We start from the raw sequence: 27901 nt of genomic DNA, 5'->3' as shown, positions 1-27901 counted from the left end.
CAGTGTGGATCAGGATTTGTTACTCCGGGGGTCAGTGTGGGGCAGGATTTGTTACTCCGGGGGTCAGTGTGGGGCAGGATTTGTTACTCCGGGGGTCAGTGTGGAACAGGATTTGTTACTCCGGGGGTCAGTGTGGGGCAGGATTTGTTACTCCGGGGGTCAGTGTGGGGCAGGATTTGTTATTCCGGGGGTCAGTATGGGGCAGGATTTGTTACTCCGGGAGTCAGTATGGGGCAGGATTTGTTACTCCGGGAGTCAGTGTGGATCAGGATTTGTTACTCCGGGGGTCAGTGTGGAGCAGGATTTGTTACTCTGGGGGTCAGTGTGGATCAGGATTTGTTACTCCAGGGGTCCGTATGGGGCAGGATTTGTTACTCCGGGGGTCAGTGTGGAGCAGGATTTGTTACTCCGAGGGTCAGTCTGGAGCAGGATTTGTTACTCCGGGGGTCAGTATGGGGCAGGATTTGTTACTCCGGGGGTCAGTGTGGATCAGGATTTGTTACTCCGGGGGTCAGTGTGGGGCAGGATTTGTTACTCCGGGGGTCAGTGTGGAGCAGGATTTGTTACTCCGGGGGTCAGTGTGGATCAGGATTTGTTACTCCGGGGGTCAGTGTGGAGCAGGATTTGTTACTCCGGGGGTCAGTATGAGGCAGGATTTGTTACTCCGGGGAGTCAGTGTGGATCAGGATTTGTTACTCCAGGGGTCCGTATGGGGCAGGATTTGTTACTCCGGGAGTCAGTATGGGGCAGGATTTGTTACTCCGGGAGTCAGTGTGGAGCGGAGGCTGTTTGTGGAAAGCAACAGGAAGTAATGGTACCCCAGTGTTTACAGATGGGTTCAGGGTCCTACCTCGGGGTCTGGGCGTGTGGGAGGAGGATTCTGATTGAAACTTTGGGAGGCGGCGTTATTCCAACAAGGCATCACGGAAATCGTTCCAGGTGCTGGGGCTGCAGAGGAGGCTTTGGGCTGGTGGAAAATATCACTAAATGTCCGAGGTGTGAAAGAGTGTTTTACTGTGGGCTGGTGCGGATGGGAGGATACTTGTTGCGGGGTGGGGAGGTGATGTTACTCCCAGCTCCATGAATCTGTCTTACCTTAAAGAGCTTATAGAATGTCTCATAAATAAATATCAGTGAGATGAGAAAGGCAAAGATCTCCTGGGTGAAGCGGGAAATGAAGCGCACCAGGAAAGAACCTTCGAAAGCCACGAGCAACACCACGATGGCAATGAGCCAGAAGCCAATCCACACCCGGCCCGTCAGGTAGTCCATATCGTTCGAGTTACAGAACTGCAGGAAGAAAGAGTGGACACTTTATCATTAAAACCACAAAAGGAGGACGATGGAGGGGAGAAATTCATGACTGTACAGCATCTGATTCCGTTCCCCTGAGCTCACACTCTATTTCTCACTTGTGTTTTGAATTCATCCTTAGTGTATGGCTGTTGCTGCGAGGCCAGCATTATTACCCATCCCCAATCACCCTTGAGGTGGTGGTGATGAGCTGCCTTTGTGAATCGCTGCAGTCGATGTGGTGTAGGTACACCCACAGTGCTGTTAGAGAGGGAGTTCCAGGATTTTGACCCAGCGGCAGTGTTGGATGAGGTACCAATCGAATGGGCTGCTTTGTCTGGTCAGAAGGATGTGGAAGCATTGGAGAGAGTGTAGAGGAGATTTACCAGGATGCTGCCTGGTTTGTAGGGTAGGTCTTCTGGGCGGAGGAGGATGAGAGGCGACTCAATAGAGGTTTATAAGATGATGAGAGGGATTAATAGAATGGACGTTCAGAGACTATTTCCTCGGGTGGATGTAGCTGTTACTAGGGGGCATAAGTATAAGGTTCATGGTGGGAGATATAGGAGGGATGTCCGAGGTAGATTCTTCACTCAGAGAGTGGTTGGGGTGTGGAATACACTGCCTGCTGTGATAGTGGAGTCGGACACTTTAGGAACTTTCAAGCGGTTATTGGATAGGCACATGGAGCACTCCAGAATGATAGGGAGTGGGATAGACTGATCTTGGGATTGGATATAGCTCGGCACAACATTGAGGGCCAAAGGACCTGTACTGTTCTATGCCGCACTGTCAGAGGAGTGCTGTCCTTCGAATCTGATGTGAAATAATTAATGTGAAAGGCCAAATGATCCTGTGTGAAGGATGGCACTTCCAACAATGCTGAGTTCTCTCTCTGTGAAACCCTGGCATTGAGCTAAAGTGACAGCGACTGGAACTGGTCACAAACAGAGCTGAATTCACACACCCAAGCTGATCTGACAGGTCTCACCTTGAAGAAAGCTTCTTCAAAAACAAGCAATGGGCCAGAAAAGCCAACGACCAGCAGTGGTTGGGCCCCCAACAATCCAAAGATCACCATTTGTATGGCCGTGGAAATGATAAGCTCAGAAACACCAATCAAACCTGTGGTCTTTTCCCCTGAAAGCAATAAAATATCAAACCGTTAGTCCCCCACATTCAGGTCTGTATTACACAGAAAACCCCCATGCAAACATCATTAGTTTTAAAAATTCAGGCATGGCTAAGCACGCATTGTTCATCCTTAATTGTCCTTTAGAAGGTGGTAGTGAGCTGCCTCCTTGAACTGCTGCAATCCCTGAGGTGTAGGTACACCCACAGTGCTGTTAGGGAGGGAGTTCCAGGATTTTGACCCAGTGACAGTGAAGGAATGACGATATATTTCCGAGTGAGGATGTTGAGTGGCTTGGAGGGGAACCTCCAGGTGGTGGTGTTCGCAGGTATCTGCTGCCCTTGTCCTTCTAGAACATGGAACATAGAAAAACTACAGCACAAACAGGCCCTTCAGCCTACAAGTTGTGCCGAACATGTCCCTACCTACCAGGCTTACACATAACCCTCTATCTTACTAAGTCCCATGTACTCATCCAAAAGTCTCTTAAAAGACCTTATTGAAACTGCCTCCACCACCACTGCCAGCAGTCGATTCCACTCACTCACCACCCTCTGAGTGAAAAACTTACCCCTGACATCTCCTCTGTACCTACTCCAGCACCCTAAACCTGTGTCCTCTTGTGGCAGCCATTTCAGACCTGGGAATAAGCCTCTGAGAATCCACTTGATCAGTACCTCCCATCATCTTATACAGCTCTATCAGGTCCCCTCTTATCCTTCGTCTCTCCAAGGAGAAAAGAACAAACTCCCTCAACCTATCCTCATAAGGCATGCCTCCCAATCCAGGCAACATCCTTGTAAATCTCCTCTGCACCCTTTCAATAGTTTCCACATCTTTCCTGTAATGAGGCGACCAGAACTGAGCACGGTACTCCAAGTGGGGTCTGACCAGGGTCTCATACAGCATTATCTCCCAACTCCTAAATGGAAGTGGTCGTGGGTTTGGAAGGTGCTGCCTCAGGAACTTTGGTGAGTTGCTGCAGTGCACCTTGTAGGTGATACACACTGCTGCTGCTTTTCGTTGGTGCTGGAGGGAGTGAATGATTGTAGATGGAGTGCCAATCAAGTGGGCCGCTTTGTCCTTTATAGTAAGTCCAAGAGCAGTGATGAGTTTCCCACCATCAATGCCAAAGCTAACATCATGTTGCACTCAGGGTGTGCACCTGCCTCAGGTTCATTATTCAAACAGATCTCTCCTTTTGTGTCAATGCAGACACTGAGTGTTGGCAGGCTATTCAACAGGAGAGACATCACAGTCAAACCTCAATCTATCCAGTCCTTAAAGAGACACTAGGGGCTGGAATTCTCCAGAGCATTCAGCATGGGCCAAACCCAGAATATGGACACAATCTGACGCAACATCCACTTTGGGGGCCTTTTGTTTTTGTTGCATTTTATAACATTCACCACTGTACTGCACTCTCTCCACAGAACATCAAACTAACAGCTAGCCCATTGGGAACTCTTTTATTCCTTATTATTTATTCTTGGGGACATCACCACCAAAATACTGCAGCTACTGCAGATCTGAAATAAAAACAAACAGGGCTGGAATAATGGGCACAGTTCTGGGTGCCACACCATAGGAAGGATGTGAACACACTGGAGAGAGCGCAGAGGAGGTTTACAAGAAAGGCTCCAGGGATGAGAAACTTCAATTATGAGGATAGATTGGAGAGGTAGAAGCAAGCTGTGTGGGGTTGAGGGACAATGAGGCTAAGGAAGGAAGATCTCCAGGCGGTTCCATCAAAGAGTTATAGAGGTTTACAGCACGGAAACAGGCCCTTTGGCACAACTTGTCCATGCCACCATTTTTAAAAACTCCCAAGTTAACCCTAATTGCCCGCATCTGGCCCATATCCCTCTATACCCATCTTACTCACGTAACTGTCTAAATGCTTTCTGAAAGACAAAATTGTACCCGCCTCTACTACTACCTCTGGCAGCTTGTTCCAGACACTCACCACCCTCTGTGTGAAAAAATTGCCCCTCTGGACACTTTTGTATCTCTCCCCTCTCACCTTAAACCTGTGTCCTCTAGTTTTAGACTCCCTTACCTTTGGGAAAAGATATTAACTATCTAGCTGATCTGTGCCCCTCATTATTTTATAGACCTCTATAAGATCACCCCTCAGCCTCCTACACTCCAGGGAAAAAAGTCCCAGTCTACCCAGCCTCTCCTTATAACTCAATCCATCAAGTCCCGGTAGCATCCTAGTAAATCTTTTCTGCACTCTTTCTAATTTAATAATATCCTTTCCACAATAGGGTGACCAGAATTGCACACAGTATTCCAAGTGTGGCCTTATCAATGTCTTGTACAACTTCAACAAGATGTCCCAACTCCTGTATTCAATGTTCTGACCGATGAAACCAAGCATGCTGAATGCCTTCTTCACCACTCTGTCCACCTGTGACTCCACTTTCAAGGAGCTATGAGCATGTACCCCTAGATCTCTTTGTTCTCCTCAATGCCCTACCATTAACTGAGTAAGTTCTGCTCTGGTTCAATCTACCAAAATGCATCACCTCGCATTTACCTAAATTAAACTCCATCTGCCATTCGTCAGCCCACTGGCCCAATTGATCAAGATCCCGCTGCAATCGGAGATAACTTTCTTCACTGTCCATGTGTTATATTGGACTTGAAACATTAATCTGGTTTCTCTCTCCATAGATTATGCCAGACCAGCTGAACTTTCCAGCACTTTTTATTCTTATACTGGCAAGACAATGTTTTGTATCCATTCCTGGTTGCTTAGAGGCCATTGGTTGCAAACCACATAACAAAGAAACATAGAAAAACTACAGCACAATACAGGCCCTTCGGCCCACAAAGTTGTGCCGAACATGTCCCTACCTTAGAGATTACTAGGCTTACCTATAACCCTCTATCTTACTAAGTTCCATGTACTTATCTAAAAGTCTCTTAAAAGACCCTATCGAATCCGCCTCCACCACCACCGATGGCAGCCCATTCCACTCACCCACCACTCTCTGAGTGGAAAACTTACCCCTGACATCTCCTCTGTACCTACTCCCCAGCACCTTAAACCTGTGTCCTCTTGTGGCAGCCATTCCAGCCCTGGGAAATAGCCTCTGACTATCCATTCGATCAATACCTCTCAACATCTTACACACCTCTATCAGATCACCCCTCATCCTTCGTCTCTCCAAGGGGAAAAGGCCGAGCTCCCTCAACTTATCCTAACAAGGGGCTAGAATAAGGGCAGTTCTTCCCCACGCCCAGGAGCCAAGATTCATCCCCGACCCAATATCATTAAAACATCAAATGGTCTGGTCATTAACACATTGTGATTTAGCTGCCACATTTCCTACATTGTAACAGGTACTGCACTTCAAAGGTTTAATTCTGATGTTGTGAATGGCGCTGTAGAAATGAAACTCCAGCTTTCTCCCACTGCCTCTGTTACTGGAATATTCAGCTACAGTCTGAGTTAAGTCTCTTACCAAGTAATCCCCCAAAGGTGATAGCTGGGGACAGGCAGGCAAAGTAAATGAAGATGATGGCAGCCATGCATTGAGAGTTCAGGGCATCCTTGAAGTCACTGACATACAGAGGGTATCTCCGGCGGGCGTCCCGGATAACCCCCCCAAATATTTTCCCTGTGCGTCTCAGTGGGTCATCCTCATCCGGCTTCTTTGGTTTTAGGAGAGCTGTAAAGAACAAGAGGCAAAGTGAGAGAGAGTCAGAGTTTGGAAAGTCCAGTTCAAGGTAGAGCGTGATGCTGGTTCCACATTCAAACCTCCTCTCCCTTCCGGCAGGGGTTTGACTGCCTGTCCTTGGCTTCTTTGCCCAATTGGCCACTCCACATGTGACTGAAGACAGTGAATGCAGACAGGCTACTCCTCCATGGAAGGCACTGCAGGACCATGGTGTGTGGACATGGACACACACACTCACACACCCTCCCCCTTTGGTTGAATGGGGGCGGGTGACTGGGGGGTAGGTGAGGGCAGGGGCTGAATGGGATGCTGTGGATACAAGAGATGTGAAGATTGAGGTTTCCATGTATAAGGAGGCAGAGACAATAGCGTCTCTATTGGTCATTTGAAGAAAGCCAAGATAGACACAATGGAAGCTGTGGGCTTTCCAAATGGGAACCAAGCCTGGGATAATGACAGGAGAGTTGGAGGATTGCTGTAAGGAGACTCCAATGAGTAGCTGACAGTCCCAGGATCCCAGTGAGATGTCCATGTTCAGTCACTGAGAGGGAGAAAGCTGTTAGAGAATTCAGTGAGTCTGATGTCCCCAGGATACCTACCTCGCTCCTCCTGATTCTTCGCCTCCTTGGCCAACACCTTGTCCTCTTTCGCCTGCCTCTTCTTCAACATTTTGCGCTGGAACTGAGCGACTGACAGCAGCAACTCCTCCCCAGGAACATCAGAGGGAGGAATCACGATGCTGCTGTCCAGGAACTCATTGATTGCACTCAACAAGTCATTCCGATCGTCAGCCAGGTAAGCAGCTCGGTGGAAATTCTGTAAAACAACAGCAGAGGCTCACAGATACAAACAATGATGGGGATGTGTGCGTGTGTGTGTGAGGGGAGAGGGGGAGAGAGACAGAGGCAGAGAGAAAGACACAGAGAGAGAGAGAGAGACTTCACTCACCTTACTTCATCTGACCGTATCAGTAAATCCTTTTATTTGTTTCTCCCTGATTTTATTTATCTGTTCCTTAAATATATCTCTGCTATTGACCCCAACCACTTTCTGTGGCGATGAATTCCGCACTCTCACCACTCTCTCCCTCCTGAGCTCCTGGTTTGTGACTCTACGCTGCGTGTCAATATTTTTGGGCTCCTGCACAAATGCAAATCCTGCCTCGATGTCTATCCCATCAAACTCCTCCAGAATTTTCACAATCTCTTTCGGGGCTCCACTCAACTTTGTCATTTCTACAGTTAAGAGTTCCAGCCTGTTTATTTCCTAACAGTGACATCAGCATGGTGGCACTGTGGCCTTACAGCACCAAGGCCCCAGGTTTGATTCCTGGCTTTGGGTCACTGTCTGTGTGGAGTTTGCACATTCTCCCCACGTCTGCGTGGGTTTCCTCTGGGTGCTCGGGTTTCCTCCCACATTCTGAAAGACGTGCTGGTTAGGCACATTGACCCAAACAGGTGGCAGAGTGAGGCGACTAGGGGAATTTCACAGTAACTTCATTGCAGTGTTAATGTAAGTTACTTGTGACAAATAAATAATGCATAAACTTTCCTTTATCCTCTCAGTTTGGATAACAACATTGCAAATCTGTTCTGTACCTGCTGCGGTGCCTCCATAGTCTATGGAAAAACAGAGGGTGAATGTGACAGGGTGTAGGAGCAGGAATAGGCCATGTGACCCATCGAGTCTGCTCCATCATCCAATGAGATTAGGACTGATTGGATTTAAACAGGTGAATGACCTCATCAATCTGCTCCCCTTTCCACAACCGGTTCAGATGCTCACCTTGTCTGACATCAGGGTGGAGATAGAGCGTCCGATCTCATGGTAGTCCATGTTGCTAGTGCTTGGTCCTAACAGGATGAAGAGGAATCGGACTGGAACTGGAACCTCAAGCACTGACTCCAGCTCCACAGCCGTCTTCAAGCGCACGTACGCCATGGTTGGATGGTCCAGGAATTCAACACATCCTGGAAAGACACAAAACAAGACAACCTCATCATCAGAATGTGCTTCAAGTGTTCAGGAAAGAAATACGGGCAAGAGAAACATGCAAGATAGGTGCTTCTTCATTACTGTTGCATCAAATATTCCCTAGACAGCGACAACACGGGGTTAGACATAAACACGGTCTTGACACAATCCCAAACAAACACTCCCAGGACAGGTACAGCACAGGGTTAGATACAGAGTAAAGCTCCCTCTACACTGTCCCCATCAAACACTCCCAGGACAGGTACAGCACGGGGTTAGATACAGAGTAAAGCTCCCTCTACACTGTCCCCATTACATATTCCTAGGACAGGTACAGCATAGGGTCAGAGACAGAGTAAAGTTCCCTCTAACTATCCCCATCAGACACTCACAATACAGGTACAACACGGGGTTAGATACAGAGTAAAACTCCTACACTGACACCATCAAACACTCGCAGGACAGGTACAGCAGAGGATTAGACATAATGCAAAGGTCCCTCTACATTGTCCCCCATCAAACACTCCCAGGACAGGTACAGCACAGGGTTAGATACAGAGTAAAGCTCCCTCTATACTGTCCCCATCAAACACTCCCAGGACAGGTACAGCACGGGGTGAGATACAGAGTAAAGTTCCCTCTACACTGTCCCCATCAAACCCTCCCAGGACAGGTACAGCACGGGGTTAGATACAGAGTAAAGCTCCGTCTCACTGTCCCCTCAAACAGGGCAGGTGCAGTGTAAGTTAGAAACAGAGTAAAGGAGATAGTGTGGGTACAAACCAAGCATATTCTCACAAGAAGAAAATGTGTCAGATCCAAAGCTAGGGCACCCTGGATGACAAAGAAAATAGTAATTAACATAAGATGGAAAACAGAGGTTTATGAAAAATGTCAGGTACAGAAATCGGAAAGCAGGCAGAATACAGAGCACGCTGAGAAATAAGGACAAAAGGAATGAGAAAAGATTGGCGAATAATTAAAACAGGAATCCAGCTTTTGTCAGCATGTTGAAAATGAAAGGATAATGAAAGGAATAGTGTGACTGATCAAGGATCGAAAGGAAAACATTTTGCGAACCTTCTCTGGACTGCCTCCAAATACACAGCTGCAACCTCACCGTTTTTAAACTCCATCCCTCTAGCAACGAAGGACAAAATTCCATTTGCCTTTTTAATTACCTGCTGCACCTACAAACCAACTCCTTGTGATTCCTGCACAAGGACACCCAGGTCCCTCTGCACAGCAGCATGCTGCAATTTTTACCATTTAAATAATAGTCCATTTTGCTGTTATTCCTACCAAAATGGATGACCTCACATTTACCAACATTGTACTCCATCTGCCAGACCCTCGCCCACTCACTTAGACTATCTATATCCCTTTGCAGACTTTCAATGTCCTCTGCACACTTTGCTCTTCCACCCATCTTAGTGTCATCTGTGAATTTTGACACACTACACTTGGTCCCCAACTCCAAATCATCGATGTAAATCGTAAACAATTTCAGTCCCAACACTGATCCCTGAGGCACACCACTAGTCACTGATCGCCAACCAGAAAAACACCCATTTACCCCCACTCTTTGCTTTCTGTTAGTTAACCAATCCTCTATCCATACTAATACATTACCCGTAACACCGTGCACCTTTATCTTATGTAGCAAAGTACATAACTTCACATTTTCCTACATTATATTCCATCTGCCAAATTTTTTGCCCACTCATTTAACCTGTCTGAGTCTTTGTGTCATCCTCACCACTTGCTTTTTGTACTCATCGGAGTTTAGAAGAATGAGAAGTGAGACATATTGAATTCTCAGGGGGCTTGTCAGGGTAGATGCTGACGGGCTGTTTCCCCTGGTGGGAGAGTCAGGGATCAGACAGCACCATCTCAGACTAAGGAGTCGCCCATTTAAAACACAGATGAGGAGGAATTTCTTCTCTCCATGGGGAGTGAATCTGTGGAATTCTTTACCACAGAGAGCTGTGGAGGCTGGATCGTTAAGTTTATTCAAGGTTGAGATAGAACATAGAATACTACAGCACAAACAGGCCCTTCGGCCCACAAGTCGTGCCGATCACTTCTATACCTACTAAGCCATAGACCTATCTATAACCCCCAATACCATTAAATCCCATATACTCATCCAGAAGTCTTTTAAAAGACCCCAGAGAGTTTGCCTCCACCACCACCGATGGCAGCTGATTCCACTCACTCACCACCCTCTGAGTGAAAAACTTACCCCTAAAATCTCCTCTGTACCTACTCCCCAGCACCTTAAACCTGTGTCCTCTCGTAGCGACCATTTCCGCCCTGGGAAATAGCCTCTGAGGAGCCACCCTATCAATTCGTCTCATAATCTTATATTCCTCTATCTTATAAACCTCTATCAGGTCGCCTCTCAACCTGCGTCTCTCCAGGGAGAAGAGTCCCAGCTCCCTCAACCTATCTTCATAAGGCATGCCTCCCATAGATAGACAGATTTTTATTCAGTAAGAGAGTCAAGGGATCTGGAGATAAGGGCGGGAAAGCGGAGTTAGAGATTTACATATCAGTTATCAGCTCACTGAATGTGGAGCTGAACCTTAAGACATAGGACCAGAATTTGGCCACTCGGCCCATCGAGTCTGCTCTGCCATTCACTCATGGTTGATATTTTTCTCAGCCCCATTCTCCTACCTTTTCCCCATAACCCCTGATCTTCTTATCTATCTATCTCTATCTTGAAGAGACTCAATGACTTGGCCTTCACAGCCTTCTAAGTTTCACAGATTCACCCCTGAAGAAATTCCTCCTCTGTTTTAAAGGATGGTCCTTTAGCCTGAGGTTGCGCCCTCTGGTTCCAGTTTTTTCCACTAGTGGAAACATCCTCTCCATGTCCACTCTGTCCAGACCTCGCAGTATCCTGTAAGTTTCAATAAGATCCCCCCCTTATCCTTCTAAACTCCAACCAGAAAAACAGAGGAGGAATTTCTTCAGTGGTGAATCTGTGAAACTTAGAAGGCTGTGAAGGCCAAGTCATTGAGTCTCTTTAAGATAGAGATAGATAGATAAGAAGATCAGGGGTTATGGGGAAAAGGTAGGAGAATGGGGCTGAGAAAAATATCAACCATGAGTGAATGGCAGAGCAGACTCGATGGGCCGAGTGGCCAAATTCTGGTCCTATGCCTTAAGGTTCAGCTCCACATTCAGTGAGCTGATAACTGATATGTAAATCTCTAACTCCGCTTTCCCGCCCTTATCTCCAGATCCCTTGACTCTCTTACTGAATAAAAATCTGTCTATCTATGGGAGGCATGCCTTATGAAGATAGGTTGAGGGAGCTCGGTCTCTTCTCCCTGGAGAGACGAAGGTTGAGAGTACAGACCCAGAGTCCTCAACCGTTCCTCAAACGACAAGCTCTTCATTCCAGGGATTATTCTTGTGAAGCTCCTCTGGACCCTTTCCAAGGCCAGCACATCCTTCCTTAGGTGTAGGGTTGATGGGCCGAATGGCTTCCTGCTGCTCCTAAGTCTTACGGTCTTGGGCAAAGGGCTTGACTGAGGTATTGAATGAATCATTCGTGTGTGGCTTCACAAATGAAGAGGTTGGAGTTAATTCACAGCAGAGGAGGGAGAAGAAAGATGGGACAGGATGGAGATAGACAGAAGGTGTCATTCCCCTCAGCTACGTTGAGTGACACCAAGAAACTGGAGGATTCCAATAGTTACACCTTTGCTCAAAAAAAGGTGACAGTGAGATCTAGTAATTGCAGGCCAATCAGCCGAGTATCAATAGTGGAAAATCCACCAGAGACCATCAACAAGGACAAAATTAATTCTCACTTGAAGAATCATGGATTAAAAAGGGAGATCAACATTGATGTGTTAGAAACATAGAACAGTACAGGCCCTTCGGCCCTCAATGTTGTGCTGAGCTATGTCCAATCCCAAGATCAAGCTATCCCACTCCCTATCATTCTGGTGTGCTCCATGTGCCTATCCAATAACCGCTTGAAAGTTCCTAAAGTGTCCGACTCCACTATCACAGCAGGCAGTGCATTCCACACCCCAACCACTCTCTGAGTGAAGAATATACCTTGGACATCCCTCCTATATCTCCCACCGTGAACCTTATAGTTATGCCCCCTAGTAACAGCTACATCCACCTGAGGAAATAGTCTCTGAACGTCCACTCTATCCCCCTCATCATCTTATAAACCTCTATTAAGTCACCTCTCACCCTTGTCTGCTCTAAAGAGAAAAGCCCCAGCTCCCTCAACCTTTCCTCATAAGACCTCCCCTCCAAACCAGGCAGCATCCTGGTAAATCTCCTCTGCACTCTCTCCAATGCTTCCACATCCTTCTTATAATGTGAAAAGAATATGTTAAATCAGGCCAGACTAACCTGACTGGTTTAATGCAGTAAATGTGGATGTGGCTATTCATATGGACTGACTTTCAAAAAGCATTTGATAAAATACAACTTGCTGGGAGATATTGGGGAAAATAGAAGCAGCTAAGATTAAAGAGACTGGTAAATTGGGTACAAAATTGGCCAAGGGGGAGAAGACGCCGAGTATTGGTAAATATCCAAAGATGAGTGTGTTCAGTGGATTGGCCATGCTAAATTGCTCCTTAGTGTCAGGGGGATTAGCAGGGTAAATATGTGGGGTTGCAGGCATAGAGCCTGGGTGGGATTGTGCTTGGTGCAGACCTGATGGGCCAAATGGCCTTCCTCTGTACTGTTGGGATTCTATGATTTTAAGATTCTATGAATTTTTAAAAGAAGTTTGTTTATTAGTGTCACAAGTAGGCTCACATTCACACTGTAATGAAGTTCCTGTGAAGATCTCTTAGTTGCCACTCTGTGGTGCCTGTTTGGGTACACTGAAGGAGAATTTAGCATGGCCAATGCACCTAACCCAGCACATCTTTCGGACTGTGGGAGGAAACCGGAGCACCCGGAGGAAACCTACGCAGACATGGGAGAACGTGCAGACTCCACACAGACAGTAACCAAAGCTGGGAATCGAACCCAGATCCCTGGCACTGTGAGGCAGCAGTGCTAACCACTGTGCCACCGTACTGCTCATATGATTCTTTACTGAGAGATGTATTCACTGGGATTCTCCAAGGATCAGAATTAACTATTGCTTTTCTTGTTCTACATAAATGACCGAAGTTTGGATATAGGGAGTACAAATTCAAAGCTTGGGGATGATCTAATCATGGCAACATTGTGAATTGTGAGCTGGATAGTGGCTGACTTCAGGAAGCCAGCGGCAAGCTGGTGAAATGGGTAGGCAGATGGAGCTTAATGTCAAAAGACGTGAAGTGGTATACTTCAGCAGGAACAATGTGGAGGAACAGTATGAAGGTGTCGTATTTGAGGGGAATGCAAGAGCAGAGGGTTCGGTGGGGGGTGATATTCACAAATCCTTGAATGGGGTGAGTCTGGTCACACACCATTCAAACTTAAATAATATCTTGTTGAGTCTAAATGCCGGAACTCGCTCCCTACCAGCACTGCGGGAGCGTCATCATCACAGAGACGGCAGCCCATGAAGAAGGTGGCTAACCATCACCTTCTCAAGGGCAATTAAGAGAGAGCAATAAATGCAGGTCTTGCCTGCATAAAAAAGATTTTAAGAAAGCATATGGGATCCTGGCCTTTATAAATAGAGGCACAGAAAACAAAAACAAGGAAGTCATGCTGAAGATTCACTATCTCTGATTAGCTACCAGCAGTACTGTGAACTATTCTGGGCACCACACGTTAACAAGGATGTCAAGGACATCGAGAGGATATACAGGAGGCTTGCCAGGTGACACAAAAGTTGAGACACTTCAGTTTTGTGAAGAAGAAGCTGAGGTTGCCTTCCTTTGAGAAAAGGTGAAGGATAAACCTAACAGAGGTGTTCGAAAATGATGGAGGTTTTCACGGACCAAGTTGTGAGAAATGGTTTCTTCAGGCAAGAAAACTAGAGGTAAAGATTTTTATTAATTGGCAAAAGAACTGGAGGGTAAATGGGCAGAAACGTTCTTCATAGAGGGCATTGCTGTGATTCGGAATGCACAGCCAGCAGATTTTGTGGAATCAGATACCACAGGAACTGGGATGTACACTTGAAACTGACTTTCAGGAACCAGAGAAACATAGCATGTGGGAAAACAAGCTGGGTTGTGAGATCAAACTGGGCATCAAGGTCATCAGGTCACGTCAATGCGGTTTTGTGAAAGGAAATCACAAAAGGCTAGTACACGGGTACAGCAGCTAATTAGAAAAGCTAACAGAATGTTATGATTTATTGATCGGGAAAATGAATACAAAAGCAGGGATGTTATGCTTCATTTGTACAAGGTGCACTTGGATACTACTTACATTTTGGTCATCTTATTTAAGCAAGGATGTAAATGCAGTGGAAGCAGTTTAGAGAAGGTTTAATAGACTAATACTTGGAACGGGCAGATTGTCTTACGAAGAAAGATTGGACAGGATAAGCTTGTATCCACTGGAGTTTAGAAGGGTAAGAGGCAACTCGATCGAAACAGAGAAGATGCTGAGGGGTCTCGGCAGGGTGGATGTGAAGAGGATGTTTCCGCTTGTGGGAGAATCTTGGGATCACTGTATAAAAATAAGGGGTTGCTCACTTTGGTGAAATGCTCTCGCTCAAGAACCTCTTGAACTCTCTTACAAAGAAGTGGAAGCAGAGTCTTTGCTTTTTTTAAGGCGGGGTGAATAGAATCTTGGTAATGGAGGGTGTGAAAGGTTCTTGGAGATAGGCAGGATGTAGATTCGAGGTTACTGTTGGGTCAGCCATGATCCTATCAAATGGCAGAACAGGCTCGAGAGGCTGAATGGTCTACTCCAGCTTCTCATTGGTTTGTTCATATATACAGTGGTTTAATAAAGCTGGATTGACATAATGGGTTCAATATCCATCTTCTGTAATTCATTCATTTACACTGTCCCCCATCAAACACTCCCAGGACAGGTACAGCACGGAGTTAGATACAGAGTAAAGCTCCCTCTACACTGTCCCCCATCAAACGCTCCCAGGACAGGTACAGCACGGGGTTAGATACAGAGTAAAGCTCCCTCTACACTGTCCCCCATCAAACATTTCCAGGACAGGTACAGCACGGGGTTAGAAACAGAGTAAAGCTCCCTCTACACTATCCCCATCAAACACTCCCAGAACAGGTACAGCACGGGGTTAGATACAGAGTAAAGCTCCCTCTACACTGTCCCCCATCAAACATTCCCAGGACAGGTACAGCACGGGGTTAGAAACAGAGTAAAGCTCCCTCTACACTATCCCCATCAAACACTCCCAGGACAGGTACAGCACGGGGTTAGATACAGAGTAAAGCTCCCTCTACACTGTCCCCCATCAAACATTCCCAGGACAGGTACAGCACGGGGTTAGAAACAGAGTAAAGCTCCCTCTACACTATCCCCATCAAACACTCCCAGGACAGGTACAGCATGGGGTTAGATCAGGAGAGCAAAAAGGGGACACAAAATTGTTTTGGCAGATAAGGCAAAGGAGAATCCAAACAGCTTCTACAAATACGTAAAGGGCAAAACAGTAACAAGGGGGAGAGTAGGACTGCTTAAAGATCAACAAGGTCATCTGTATATGGATCCACAACAGATGGGTGAGATCCTAAATGAATATTTCTCATCAGTATTCATTGTTGAGAAAAGCATGGATGTTAGGGAACTTGGGGAAATAAATGGTGGTGTCTTGAGGAATGTACTTAAGTCTTAAAACACATCAAGGTAGATAAATCCCTGGGACGTGATGAAATGTGTCCCAGGACACCGTGGGAAGCTAGGGAGGAAATTGCGGGTCCCCTAGCCGAGATATTTGAATCATCGATAGTCATGGGTGAGGTGCCTGAAGATTGGAGAGTGGCAAATGTTGTGCCTTTGTTTAAAAAGGGCTGCAGGGAAAAGCCTGGGAACTACAGACCAGTGAGCCTCACATCTGTGGTGGGTAAATTGTTGGAAGGCATTTTGAGAGACAGGATCTACAGGCATTTAGAGACACAAGGACTGACTAGGGACAGTCAGCATGGCTTTGTGAGTGGAAAATCATGTCTCATAAATTTAATTGAGTTTTTTGAAGGGGTAACCAAGAAGGTAGATGAGGGCACTGCAGTTGATGTTGTCTACATGGACTTTAGCAAGACCTTTGACAAGGTACTGCATGGTAGATTGTTGCATAAGGTTAAATCTCACGGGATCCTGGGTGAGGTAGCCAATTGGATACAAAATTGGCCTGATGACAGAAGCCAGGGGGTGGTTGTAGAGAGTTGTTTCTCAAACTGGAGACCTGTGACCAGCGTTGTGCCTCAGGGATCGGTGCTGGGTCCACCAAGACTGGTGGCATAATGGACAGTGAAGAAAGTTATCTCCGATTGCAACAGGATCTTGATCAATTGGGCCAGTGAGCTGATAAATGGCAGATGGAGTTTAATTTAGACAAATGCGAGGTGATGCATTTTGGCAGAATCAGGACAGGAATTACTCAGTTAATGGTAGGGCATCGGGGAGAGTTACAGAACAAAAAGATCTCGAGGTACACATTCATAGCTCCTTGAAAGTGGAGTCACAGGTGGACAGAGTGGTGAAGATGGCATTCAGCAAGCTTGGTTTCATCGGTCAGAACATTGAATACAGGAGTTGGGACATCTTGTTGAAGTTGTACAAGACATTGGTAAGGCCACACTTGGAATACTGTGTACAGTTTGGGTCATCCTATTATAGAAAGGATATTATTAAACTAGAAAGAGTTCAGAAAAGACTTCCTAGGATGCTGTCGGGACTTGATTGTTTGAGCTATGAGGAGAGACTGAATAGACTGGGGCTTTTTTCTCTGGAGTGTAGGAGGCTGAGGGGTGATTTTACAGAGGTCTATAAGATAATGAGGGGCACAGATCAGTTAGTCACTATCTTTTCCCAAAGGTAGGGGAGTCTAAAACTAGTGGGCATAGGTTTAAGGTGAGAGGGGAGAGATACAGAAGGATCTGGGAGCAATTTTTTCACACAGAGAGTCTGGAATGAGCTGCCAGAGGTAGTAGTAGAGGTGGGTACAATTTTGTCTTCTAAAAAGCATTTAGACAGTTACATGGGTAAGATGGGTATAGAGGGATATATTCCCTAAAGGAATGGTTGATGTGCTTGTGCTCTCAAATCCAATTTCCTGCCTGCCTCACCTTTGAACCCCCGTGCATCAAAAATCTCCTCATTCAGCCGGAAAAAAAAATCCAATGTCCCAGCATCCACTGCTTTTGGAGGAAGAGAATTCCACAGACTAACCCTTGTCTCTTGTTCTTGAACCATGTTCCCTAGTTTGTGACTTTTAAGGGACATCTTGACAAACACATGAATAGGATGGGAATAGAGGGGTAAGGTCCCCAGAAGGGTAGGGGGTTTTAGTTGAGTCGGGCTGCATGGTCAGTGCAGGCTTGGAGGCTGAAGGGCCTCTTCCCGAGCTGTAATTTTCTTTGTTCTAACTTCAGTCTTCCCCACAACAAGAAACATTCTTTCAGCATCCAGCCTGTGAGTTCCTTTTCAGAGTGTCCATGTTTCAGTAAGATCTGTTAGTCTGTCACAGTCCAAAAATGTGCGGGTTAGATTGACTGGCCATGCTAAAATTGCCCCTTTGTGGCCTGAGATGTGTGGGGCAGAGGGATTAGTGGGTAAAATATATAGGGATATGGGGGAAGGGCCTGGCTGGGATTGTGGTCGGTGCAGACTCGATGGGCCGAATGGCCTCTTTCTGTATGGTAGGGTTTCTATGATCTCCTTTCATTATCCTGAACTATCCTCAACCTTTCTCCATGGGAATGGGCCCTTCATTAGTGAACCTTCTCCGAAGCGCTCAAACACAATTATATCCTTTTTTCAAAAATAAGGAGATAAAAAAAATTACATGTTTTGATGACTAGGATTGTTTTTGATGCTTTTTTCTGTCAGGGAGTGAGTCCGAGTGGCTCCAAATTAGAGCTAATTATTAAAAACAGGAAGCTATAGTTGCTGAAAAAAGGCAGCAGTTTGTTTAATGAGCCAGGGAGATCGTTACCAATGGAAACCAGAATGTAAGCGTGTTTCTTACCTACGAGTACAACTGTGGCCTCTGCATTGAATGGGATTTTCTCTAGGAGCTTGAGTTCATGCTTTGACCTTGATCTGGTCATCTCTGTAGATAGTGGGCATTCCTTCTGTAAGAGGTGGAGAAAGAGATTACAGGCAGAGTCTTGATAAGTTATCAACTGTAACATATTGAGGGGTGGGGGGGTGGGGGGGAAGAGAGAGAGACACACACAAGTCAGAGAGCCTCAATAAGTTATCAAAATTCACAGTGAAAAAGAGAAAACTTGCTGCTGAGATGGAGTTTGGAGATTGGACATTCCTTTCGTGAGAGTGGAGAAACCTGTTTTTAGCAGACTCTGACAAGTTGTCAAGAGACAGCGTAGAGAAAAAGAGAGGGAAGAAAGAGAGACAAAAAAAGAGAGGGGGAAAAGAGAAGGGAAAGAGAGAAGAGCGACAGAGGAAAAACAGAGGGGAAAAGAGGCAGGGGAAAGAAAGAGGAAGGAAAGAGAGAGAGAGGAAAGAGAGAGAAAGGAAAGCTAGACGGGAAAAGAGAGAGAGGAGAGAGAGAGAGTTTACAAGCAAAACAAAGATTGGGAGAGAATCAGTGACACTTAATGTGGGAGAGATAGGTAGACAGACCAGTTACAGGGGAGGAAAAGAGACAGGTCAGAGACAGATAGACAGAGTGACCATACGAAACAGAACAGGGTTAGGCCACATGTCCCGTTGAGCCTGCTCTACCATTCAATAAGCTTCAACTCAACTTTCCTGCCTGATCCCTATATCATTTAATTCCTTGCGACACCAAAACTCTTGTCAATTTGTGATTGACAGATATATGTATAAATATATTCAATGAAGGGGCATCCAAAGACCCTCTGGGATAGGGAATCCAAAAGATTTGCAGCCCCTTTCAGTGAATACATTTCTCATCCCAGTCCTAAATGATTGCTCTGAGACTGTGCCCCCTTTACTTAAGGCTCCCCAACTATCTCAGTATCTACACTAACAAGCCCCTTAGGAATCTTGCATGTTTTAGTGAGATCACCGCTCATTCTCCTAAACTCTAGAGAATATACACCCAATTCATTCAGTCTAAAACGATGTACCCTAGAATCCCTCCAGACTTCGCCCATCAAGTTTGCACCGACTCTCTGAAAGAGCATCTTACCCAGGCCCACACGCCCACTCTATCCTTGTAACCAACCCCTCCCTCCACCCTATTCCTATAACCCCACGCATTTACCATGGCTAATCCACCTAACCTGCACATCTTTGGGCTGTGGGAGGAAACCGGAGTACCCAGAGGAAACCCACGCAGTTACAGAGAGAACGTGCAAACTCCACACAGACAGTGACCCAAGCCAGGAATCGAACCCGAGTCTCTGGTGCTGTGAGGCAGCAGTGCTACCAACTGTGCCACCATCATAGTACAGCCTCCTCATCCCAGGGACCAATCTAGTGGACCCTCGCTGCATCGCTTCCTTCATTATTGAGAAAACTGACATGCGATATTCCAGATTCCAGACAGAATACCATGAATAGCAGTGTTACATTTTGGAAAATTACAGTCAGTGCACCCACTATCTCTGCAGTGCTTGATTCTGCTCAACAGGTTTGCCACCCACGGGGAATTCAATTTAAGGCCCAATGCCCAATTCACCAGGCTAGCAGGACTCCCGCCCAGGGGCTCGCGGACCCTCTGAATCCCGGTCACTGTCAAACTCTCTGCTGACCCGCTCAGCTTGTCTTTACCCACAACAATAGATTTTTTCTACTGCCTCAGCTTTTATCTTTGGATTTCTAAATCTCCCCCTCTGTCAGGTTAAAGTCATATTCTTTACTCTGACCATATTTGCTGGTGCACTCTGTTGTTTGTTTACCTTGTCTCTTCCTGTCAAATTCTGCTTCCCATTATCCGTGTCGTTACCCTGCACTACTCCTTGCTCTTTCTCTTTGATTTTCCAAATCTCCCGTCACGTGAATCCTCCTCCCTCAATATTCAGTTTAGAGGCCTCTCTGCAGTCTCAGTTACCTGGCCTGCCAGGACACTGATCCCAGCGAGGTCCAGGTGAAGCCTAGCCCAGCAGGACAGCTCCCTCCTTCCCTAGCACTGCTGCCATGCCCCATGAATTCAAACCCATTCCTCCCACACCAATCTTGGAGCTATGCATTCAACTCGCTGATCTTATTTAGTCAATGCCGATTAGCTTGCAGCTCAGGTAGTAACCCAGAGGTTCTCTTTGTGCTCCTGCTTTGTAATTTAACCTCTAGTTTCTTGTGCTGGGACCAACTCTTTGCTAGGTGACCTATATCATTGGCTCCCATGTGCACCATAACATCCGGCTATTTCCTCTCCAAATCCAAGTTCCCCTCTATCCTTGAGGAGATGTTCACATTTTGGTTGAAAGCAATTCATCCTCGACTCTTCAAACTTTTCTTAACCATTAAATCCTACAGTGCCGAAGGAGGTTATTCAGCCCATCGAGTCTATACCAGCCACAATCCTACTCAGGCTCTATTTCTGCAACCTCACATATTTATCCTCCCAACCCCCTGGCAATAAGGGCCAATCAATCTAACCCGCACATGACCCGAGGTCAGAATTGAACCTGGGCACTGTGAGGCAGCAGTGCTGACCACTGAGCCACCATGCCACCGTGCATTTTCCACCAGTGACAATAAATCTCTGCTCCCCAGCTCTCTTGATTAAAGGAAATTGATCCTGTTTATCGACTCTGTCAAGATCTCTAAATTAAATATCCTGTCGCCTTTGTCCCAAAGAAAAAGCTCCAGTCCTAACCAATGATTCTCCCAGCAACTAAAATTCCTGGCAACATCCTTCTAAATCTCAGCAGGTTTGGCAGCATCTGCGGGGAGAGTATAGAGCTAATGTTTCAGATGATCCTGCACGATGACTCTTCATCAGAGCAAGGAGTGGAGATCTGTAACCTCCTCCAGCCCCCTACACCCCCTCCCTTTCTCTAACCTCCTCCTTATCTCTGTAAACTCCTCCACCCCCTACACCCCTCCTATCTCTGTGACTTCCCCAGCCCCTACCTATCTCTGTAATCTCCTCCAGTCCCTCCAAGCCTCTGAGTTCTGCACTCTTCTGATCTTCTACACATAATGTGGATATGCCGGCGTTGGACATTCACCTGACAAAGGGACTAACCCCGAAAGCTAGTGAGCGTACTATCAAATAAATCGGTTGGACTTAAACCTGGTGTTATCAGACTTTTTACTTCTATACATAACCAGTTTCCTTCATCAGAGCAAGGAGCGGTGTTCTGATGAAGGGTCATTCAGACTCAAAACTTTGACTCTGTTCTCTCCCCACAATTGCTGTCAGATCTGCTGAGATTTTCCAGCATTTTCTGCTTTTGTTTCAGATTCCAGCATCAGAGACCGGAACTGAACCCGGGTCCCTGGCGCTGGGAGGCAGCGGTGCTAACCACTGTGCCACCCTACGTGATCTTCCATCAACCTCCACATACTTGAACTCAGCACAAAGCCAAGAATCAAAGCTTTGCTCAGTGCTACACCAGCGAGTATCTGTCGTTTCAGTAACTCCAAGCTTGAACTGTTTAAGAACTGTCCTCAATACAACAAACAGTGAAAATCCCTAAACCTGACTGACCTCGGCACTCTCCACTGTTACTTTGGTCTCACTGTCGGGGTGTTCTTCCATCAGTGGCTGGGTGACTGAGGGATCTGAGGTTGGAGCGATGTGGTTCTGGCTATGATGGTGCGACATGAGCGAGCCCAAACTCGATGTTGAGATGTTCCGCGAAAACGTGAAGTCCTTGTCCTTGTTGGGGTGGCTTTAAAAATCAACAAAGAGGAGGTTTTAGCTTTTCATTCTGCATCAGTCCCCCTGCACCACTGCCTCTCTATCCCTCCTGCTCTTTCTGCAGGACAGTCTGCTCTCTGTCACCTCCCAGTTATTGGTTAAAAGCAAACACCATCATTTCCAGGTCTTCTGACATTGATTCATTCCGTGCTGGACGTGGTCACAGTTAGAAAGGCATCACAGCCCTCAGCTGAACACCTGGCATTTCTGAGGATGGGTTTTACTGGACAGAAACAGTCCATTCTGCCCAGTTCGTAGGGCACCTGTAATGTGCTAAAACAGCCTAAGGCATTTCACGGCAGCAATTATCAATTTAAATCTGATACCGTGTCACTAAAGGAGACATTAAGGCCAGATGACCAAAGGCTTGGTCAGAGTAAGTTTTAAAGGAAATCTACATTACAATAAAAATTCATCAATGGGCAGTAAAGTACTTTGGGACATCCTGAGTTTGTCAAAGGTTCTATGCAACTTAATAAAACCTTTCCATCTCAAAGAAGGAGAGAAAAATAAAGAGACCTAAGGAGAAACTTCTAGATATTAGATTCCTGACAGCTGAAAGCAAGGGAGTGAAGGAAACTGGTCATATATAGGTCAAAAGAGTGTAGAACTCAAAGGCTTGGAGGGACTGGAGGAGATTACAGAGATAGGTAGGGGCTGGGGAAGTCACAGAGATAGGAGGGGTGTAGGGGGTGGAGGAGTTTACAGAGATAAGAAGGAGGTTAGAGAAAGGGAGGGGGTGTAGGAGGCTGGAGGAGGTTACAGAGATAGTGAGATGTATAGGGGCTAAAGGAGGTTTCAGAGATGGGGAGGGTTGTGGTGGCTGGAGGAGGTTACAGAGATAGGAAGGAATGTAAAGGTTGGAGGAGGTTACAGAGATAGGGAGAGATGTAGGGGCTGGAGATTACAGAGATGGGGAGGGTTGTAGTGGCTGGAAGAGGTTACAGAAATGGGAAGGGGTGTAGGGGCTGGAGAAGGTTACAGAGATACGAAGGAGTGCAGGGTGGAGGAGGTTGCAGAGATAGGGAGGGGTGTAGGGGCTGGAGGAGGTTGCAGAGATAGGGAGGGGTGCAGGGTGGAGGAGGGTGCAGAGATAAGGAGAGGTATAGGGGCTGGAGGAGGTTACAGAGAAAGGGAGGGGGTGTAGGAGCTGGAGGAGGTTATAGAGATAGGGAGGGGTGTAGGAGCTGGAGGAGGTTATAGAGATAGGGAGGGGTGTAGGAGCTGGAGGAGGTTGCAGAGATAGGGAGGGGTGTAGGAGCTGGAGGAGGTTGCTGAGATAGGGAGGGATGTAGGAGCTGGAAGAGGTTACAGAGATAGGGAGGGGGTGTAGGGGCTGGAGGAGGTTACAGATTTGAACACGTGTATAGAAGCTTTGTCACAGTAGGTAGCACTGAAGGTTAATGAGCAGAGGTTCAGCTTCAGAGCAGATGTTCTATTAGCTCAAGAGATACAGGGAGAGGGCAGGAGTACAGTGTTGAAGTAGAGGATCAGCTATGATGGCACTGAATGGGAGACCATGCTCGAAGGGCCAAATGGCCTACACCTGCTCCTGTTTCCTACGTTCCTATATTCTGGGCGGTTGAGTCCCATAGAACTGCGATCCTGGTCCTCGGTGGTAGAAACTGCAGGCCTGGAAGGTGCTGACTAAGGAGCCTTGGTGAGTTACTGCAGTGTATCTTGGAGATGGTACACACTGATGGCACTGTCTACATTTACATTAGGCAAGGTGGGATGGTCAGATCTAATAAAATCTTAAAACAGAATCATCAAATATTTACAGCACATATTTGGCCTTTCATGAACAGAGCCTGGGAGGAAAAAAAAGAGCGAGAAAGACTAAGACTGAGAGTGGATAAAAGAGCACAAGAAAGTGTGAGACTAAGAGCAGAGCTGGGAGGAGAAAGCGAGTAAAACTGGGAGCAGAATAAAGAACGCGAGAAAGAACATAAGAACATAAGAAATAGGAGCAGGAGTAGGCCATCTGGCCCTTCGAGCCTGCCCCGCCATTCAATAAGATCATGGCTGATCTGTTGTGGCTCAGTTCCACTTTCCCGCCCTCTCCCCATAACCCTTAATCCCCTCTCTTATCAAAAACCCATCAACCCGCTTCTTAAAAATATTTAGCGAGGCAGCCTCCACCACTTCAACGGGCAGAGAATTCCAGAGATTCACCACCCTTTGAGTGAAGAAGTTCCTCCTCAACTCCGTTCTGAACTGCCCCCCCTTTATCTTGAGGCTGTGCCCCCTAGATAAAGGGGGGGCAGTTCAGAACGGAGATAAAAGGGCAAGAAAAGGCAAGACTGAGAGTGGATAAAAAAGCGCAGTGAGTGAGGAATCACTGAGGAGCACTGGAAAAACTCGGCTCAGTTGCAATAACCGCGGAGGGGATTGTGAGGATCGAGAGCTCAACCAGAGGTACAGCAGCCAACAGATACCAGCTCATAGAATCATACAGGATCATAGAATCCATACAGTGCAGAAGGAGGCCATTTGGCCCATTGCGTCTGCACTGACCACAATCCCACGCTGGTCCTATTCCTGTAGCGCCACATATTTACCCTGTTAATCCCCCAACACTCGGGGCAATTTATCATGGCCAATCAATCTAACCTGCACATCTTTGCACTGTGGGAGGAAACCAGAGGAAACCCGTGCAGACACAGGGAGAACATGCAAAACCCACACGGTCAGTGACCCAAGCTGGGTCCCTGGTGCTGTGAGGCAGCAGTGCTAACCACTGAGCCACCCCACGAAAAGTTCAAAAAGTGATATGGGACCGACCAAAGCAGCTGATTGGTGATTGAAGTCCTGGTTAGTATTTTCAATCCATTAATTAATTGCTTAACACTGAGATAGGAACTAAAAAAAAGTACAGAACAGTACTGTACAATCATAATAGAGGTTTCTGGTAAGAAACAAGGTTCCCCACCAATGTAAATAAGGCCCCGAGCAAATGTAACTTTTAAGGGAGTAACTAGCTTAATTCAAGGGGGATTTCTTGACAGGAGACCTCAAACCCATGATATGCTCCTCCTGCACAATGTGGGAAATGAGGGACACTGATGATCATGTGTTCAGAAGGTGTGTCCAATTGCAGCTTCTAGCTAATCAGATTTCAGAGTTGGAGCTGTGGGTGGACTCACTGTGGAGCACCCATGATTCTGAGCAAGTTGTGGATAACATGTTTAGCAAGGTGGTCACACTGAAGCTGAGGATTGCAAAGGCAGGAAAGGAATGGGTGACCATAATGAACACCAAAAGACTCAGGAAGGTTGTGCAAGAGTGTCCTGTGGTTATCCCCTCACAACCAGATAAACCACTTTGGATGCTGCTGGAGAGGGTGGCGGGACTGATGTATGAGGAGACTTTGACTTGGATAGGATTGTTTTCGCTGGAGTTCAGAAGAATGAGGGGGGAATCTCATAGGGTAAGTTTCTTATAGGGTAGATGCAGGAAGGATGTTCCCGATGGAGGGGGGTCCAAAACCAGGGGTCACAGTCTGAGGATTCAGGATAGACTGTTTGAGATGGTGATGAGGAGATATTTCTTCACCCAAGGAGTGGTGAGCCTGTGGAATTCATCACCACAGGAAGTAGTTGATACCAAAACATTGAATGTATTCAAGAGGCAGCTGGATACAGGTTATGGGGCGAAAGCAGGATTAGGCTATTGAGTTGGACGATCAACTCTGATCACGATGAATGTTGGAGCAGGCTTGAAGGGCTGAGTGGCCTCCTCCTGTTCCCATCTTCTATATTTCAATGAAAGCAACAGTAACCAAGTTCATGACACTGTGGATGGCTCTGCTGCTCAGAGGGGTAAACACAGTAAGAAGTCTGACAACATCAGGTGTTGGTCAGACTTCTTACTGTGTTTACCCCAGTCCAACGGCAGCATCTCCATGCTCAGAGGGGTGGCAGGGCTATAGTGATAGGGATTCAATAGTTAGAGGCACTGACAGATGGTTCTGTGGCTGCAAATGTGAATCAAAGATGACGAGACATGGTTATCTCCCTGGTGCCAGGGTCAGGGATGTTTCGGAGTGGCTGCAGGACATTCTGGGGAGGGAAGGTGAAGGGCCTGTGGTTGTGGTACACGTTGGGTAACAATGACCTTGGTAAACTAAGGGATGAGAGTCTGCAAACTGAGTACAGAAAGTTATAAGATAAATTAAAATGCAGGACCTCAAATATAGTAATCTCAGGATTACTCCCAGTTTCATCTGTTAATGAGGGTAGGAATGAGAAGAGAGAACAAATGAACATGTGGCTGGAGAGATGGTGTAGCCGGGAGGGATTCAGATGCTTCAGGTACTGGGACCTGTACAAACTGGGCAGAGCTGGAACTAATGTCAAAAAAAATTACACCACAGGAACAGGCCCTTCGGCCCTCCAAGCCTGCACCGACTATGCTACCCGACTTAACTAAAACCACTTACCCTTTGGGGACCATATCCCTTTACTCCCACCCGATTTGTATATTTGTCAAGTCGCCCCTTAAAACTCACTATCGTATTTGCTTCCACTACCTCCCCTAGCAACGTGTTCCGGGCACCCACTACTCAGTGTAAAAATCTGCCTCATACATCTCCTTTAAACCTTACCCCTCGCACCTTAAACCTGTGCCCCCTAGTAATTGACTCTTTCACCCTGAGAAAATGCTTCTGACTCTCCACTCTGTCCATGCCACTCATAACCTTGTAGACTTCTATCAGGTCTCCCCTCAACCTCTGTCGCTCCAGTGAGAACAAAGTTTCTCCAACCTCTCCTCATAGCTGATGTCCTCCATGCCAGGCAACATCCTGGTAAATCTTTTCTATACTCTCTCCAAAGCCTCCACATTCTTCTGGTAGAGTGGTGACCAAAATTGAACACTATATATTCCAGGTGTGGCCAAACTAAGGTTCAATAAAGCTGCAACATGACCTGCCAATTTTTAAACTCAATACCCCGGGCGATGAAGGCAAGCATGCCGTATGCCTTCTTGACTACCTTCTCCACCTGCATTGCCACTGTCAGTGACCTGTGTACCTGTACACCCAGATCCCTCTGCCTATCAATACTCTTAAGGGTTCTGCCATTTACCGCATATTTCCTATCTGTATTAGACCTTCCAAAATGCATTACCTCATGTTTGTCCTTGCGGGGGCTTTTGCTAGTTCTGTTGGGAAGTATTTACATTAGTGTGGCAGGCGGGATGGGATCGGATCCCAGGGGCAGGATCAGATCAGGAAAATGGTGGTAGAACATTAGCTAGTGATGTACAAGATGTAGTGATAGACTTGGTTACAGGAGGAGGAAAGTTTAAAAAGTGTCCAGCAAGGGAAATTGATGGTGTTAAACATTTTGTACTTCCATGCAAGGAGTATTATAAACAAGATAGATGAGTTAAGGGCACAGACAGACACATGGCAGCATGAAGTTATTGCTATAACAGAAACCTGGCTAAAGGAGGGGCAAAATCGGCAGCTCAATATCCCTGGTTATACAGGCTTCAGACACGATAGAGTGGGAGATAAATGAGGAGGGGGAGTAGTACTAATGATTAAAGAATCAATTCCAGTTGTGAGAAGATATGATATACAAAGTGGGTAAACAAACGAGGCCTTATGGATTGAGCTTAGAAATAGAAAAGTGGCAGTCACACTACTGGGAGTAAACTACACACCCCCAAACAGTGGAAGGGAAATAGAAAAACAAATACATAGGCACATTTCTGCCTGTAAGAACAAGAGAGCAATATTGATAGAGGACTTTAACTATCCCAATAGGGTTCAAACAATACAAGGGGCACTTAGGGAGATGAATTCATGCAGTGTCCAGGGAAATGATTTCAACAAATTACTGACAAACCTAACTACAGGAGATA

General features: G+C 46.5%; 1 protein-coding gene across 1 annotated transcript in view; it reads right to left on the bottom strand.

Annotated features, from left to right (window-relative positions):
* The window catches only part of LOC145346911 (anion exchange protein 2-like), a 271460-nt gene that overhangs the window by 13176 nt on the left and 230383 nt on the right, over positions 1–27901 (bottom strand). Inside the window, 7 exon segments of the mRNA XM_080194791.1 lie at positions 1096–1290; positions 2285–2433; positions 5899–6105; positions 6714–6930; positions 7900–8084; positions 18200–18305; positions 21818–22001. Of these exon segments, the coding sequence (XP_080050917.1) occupies positions 1096–1290; positions 2285–2433; positions 5899–6105; positions 6714–6930; positions 7900–8084; positions 18200–18305; positions 21818–22001 (1243 nt within the window).

The sequence above is a fragment of the Carcharhinus amblyrhynchos genome, chromosome 8, assembly GCF_965287045.1.
Source record: "Carcharhinus amblyrhynchos chromosome 8, sCarAmb.v2.hapA, whole genome shotgun sequence".
Lineage (NCBI taxonomy): Eukaryota > Metazoa > Chordata > Chondrichthyes > Carcharhiniformes > Carcharhinidae > Carcharhinus > Carcharhinus amblyrhynchos.
This window is presented reverse-complemented; position numbering and strand designations above follow the sequence as displayed.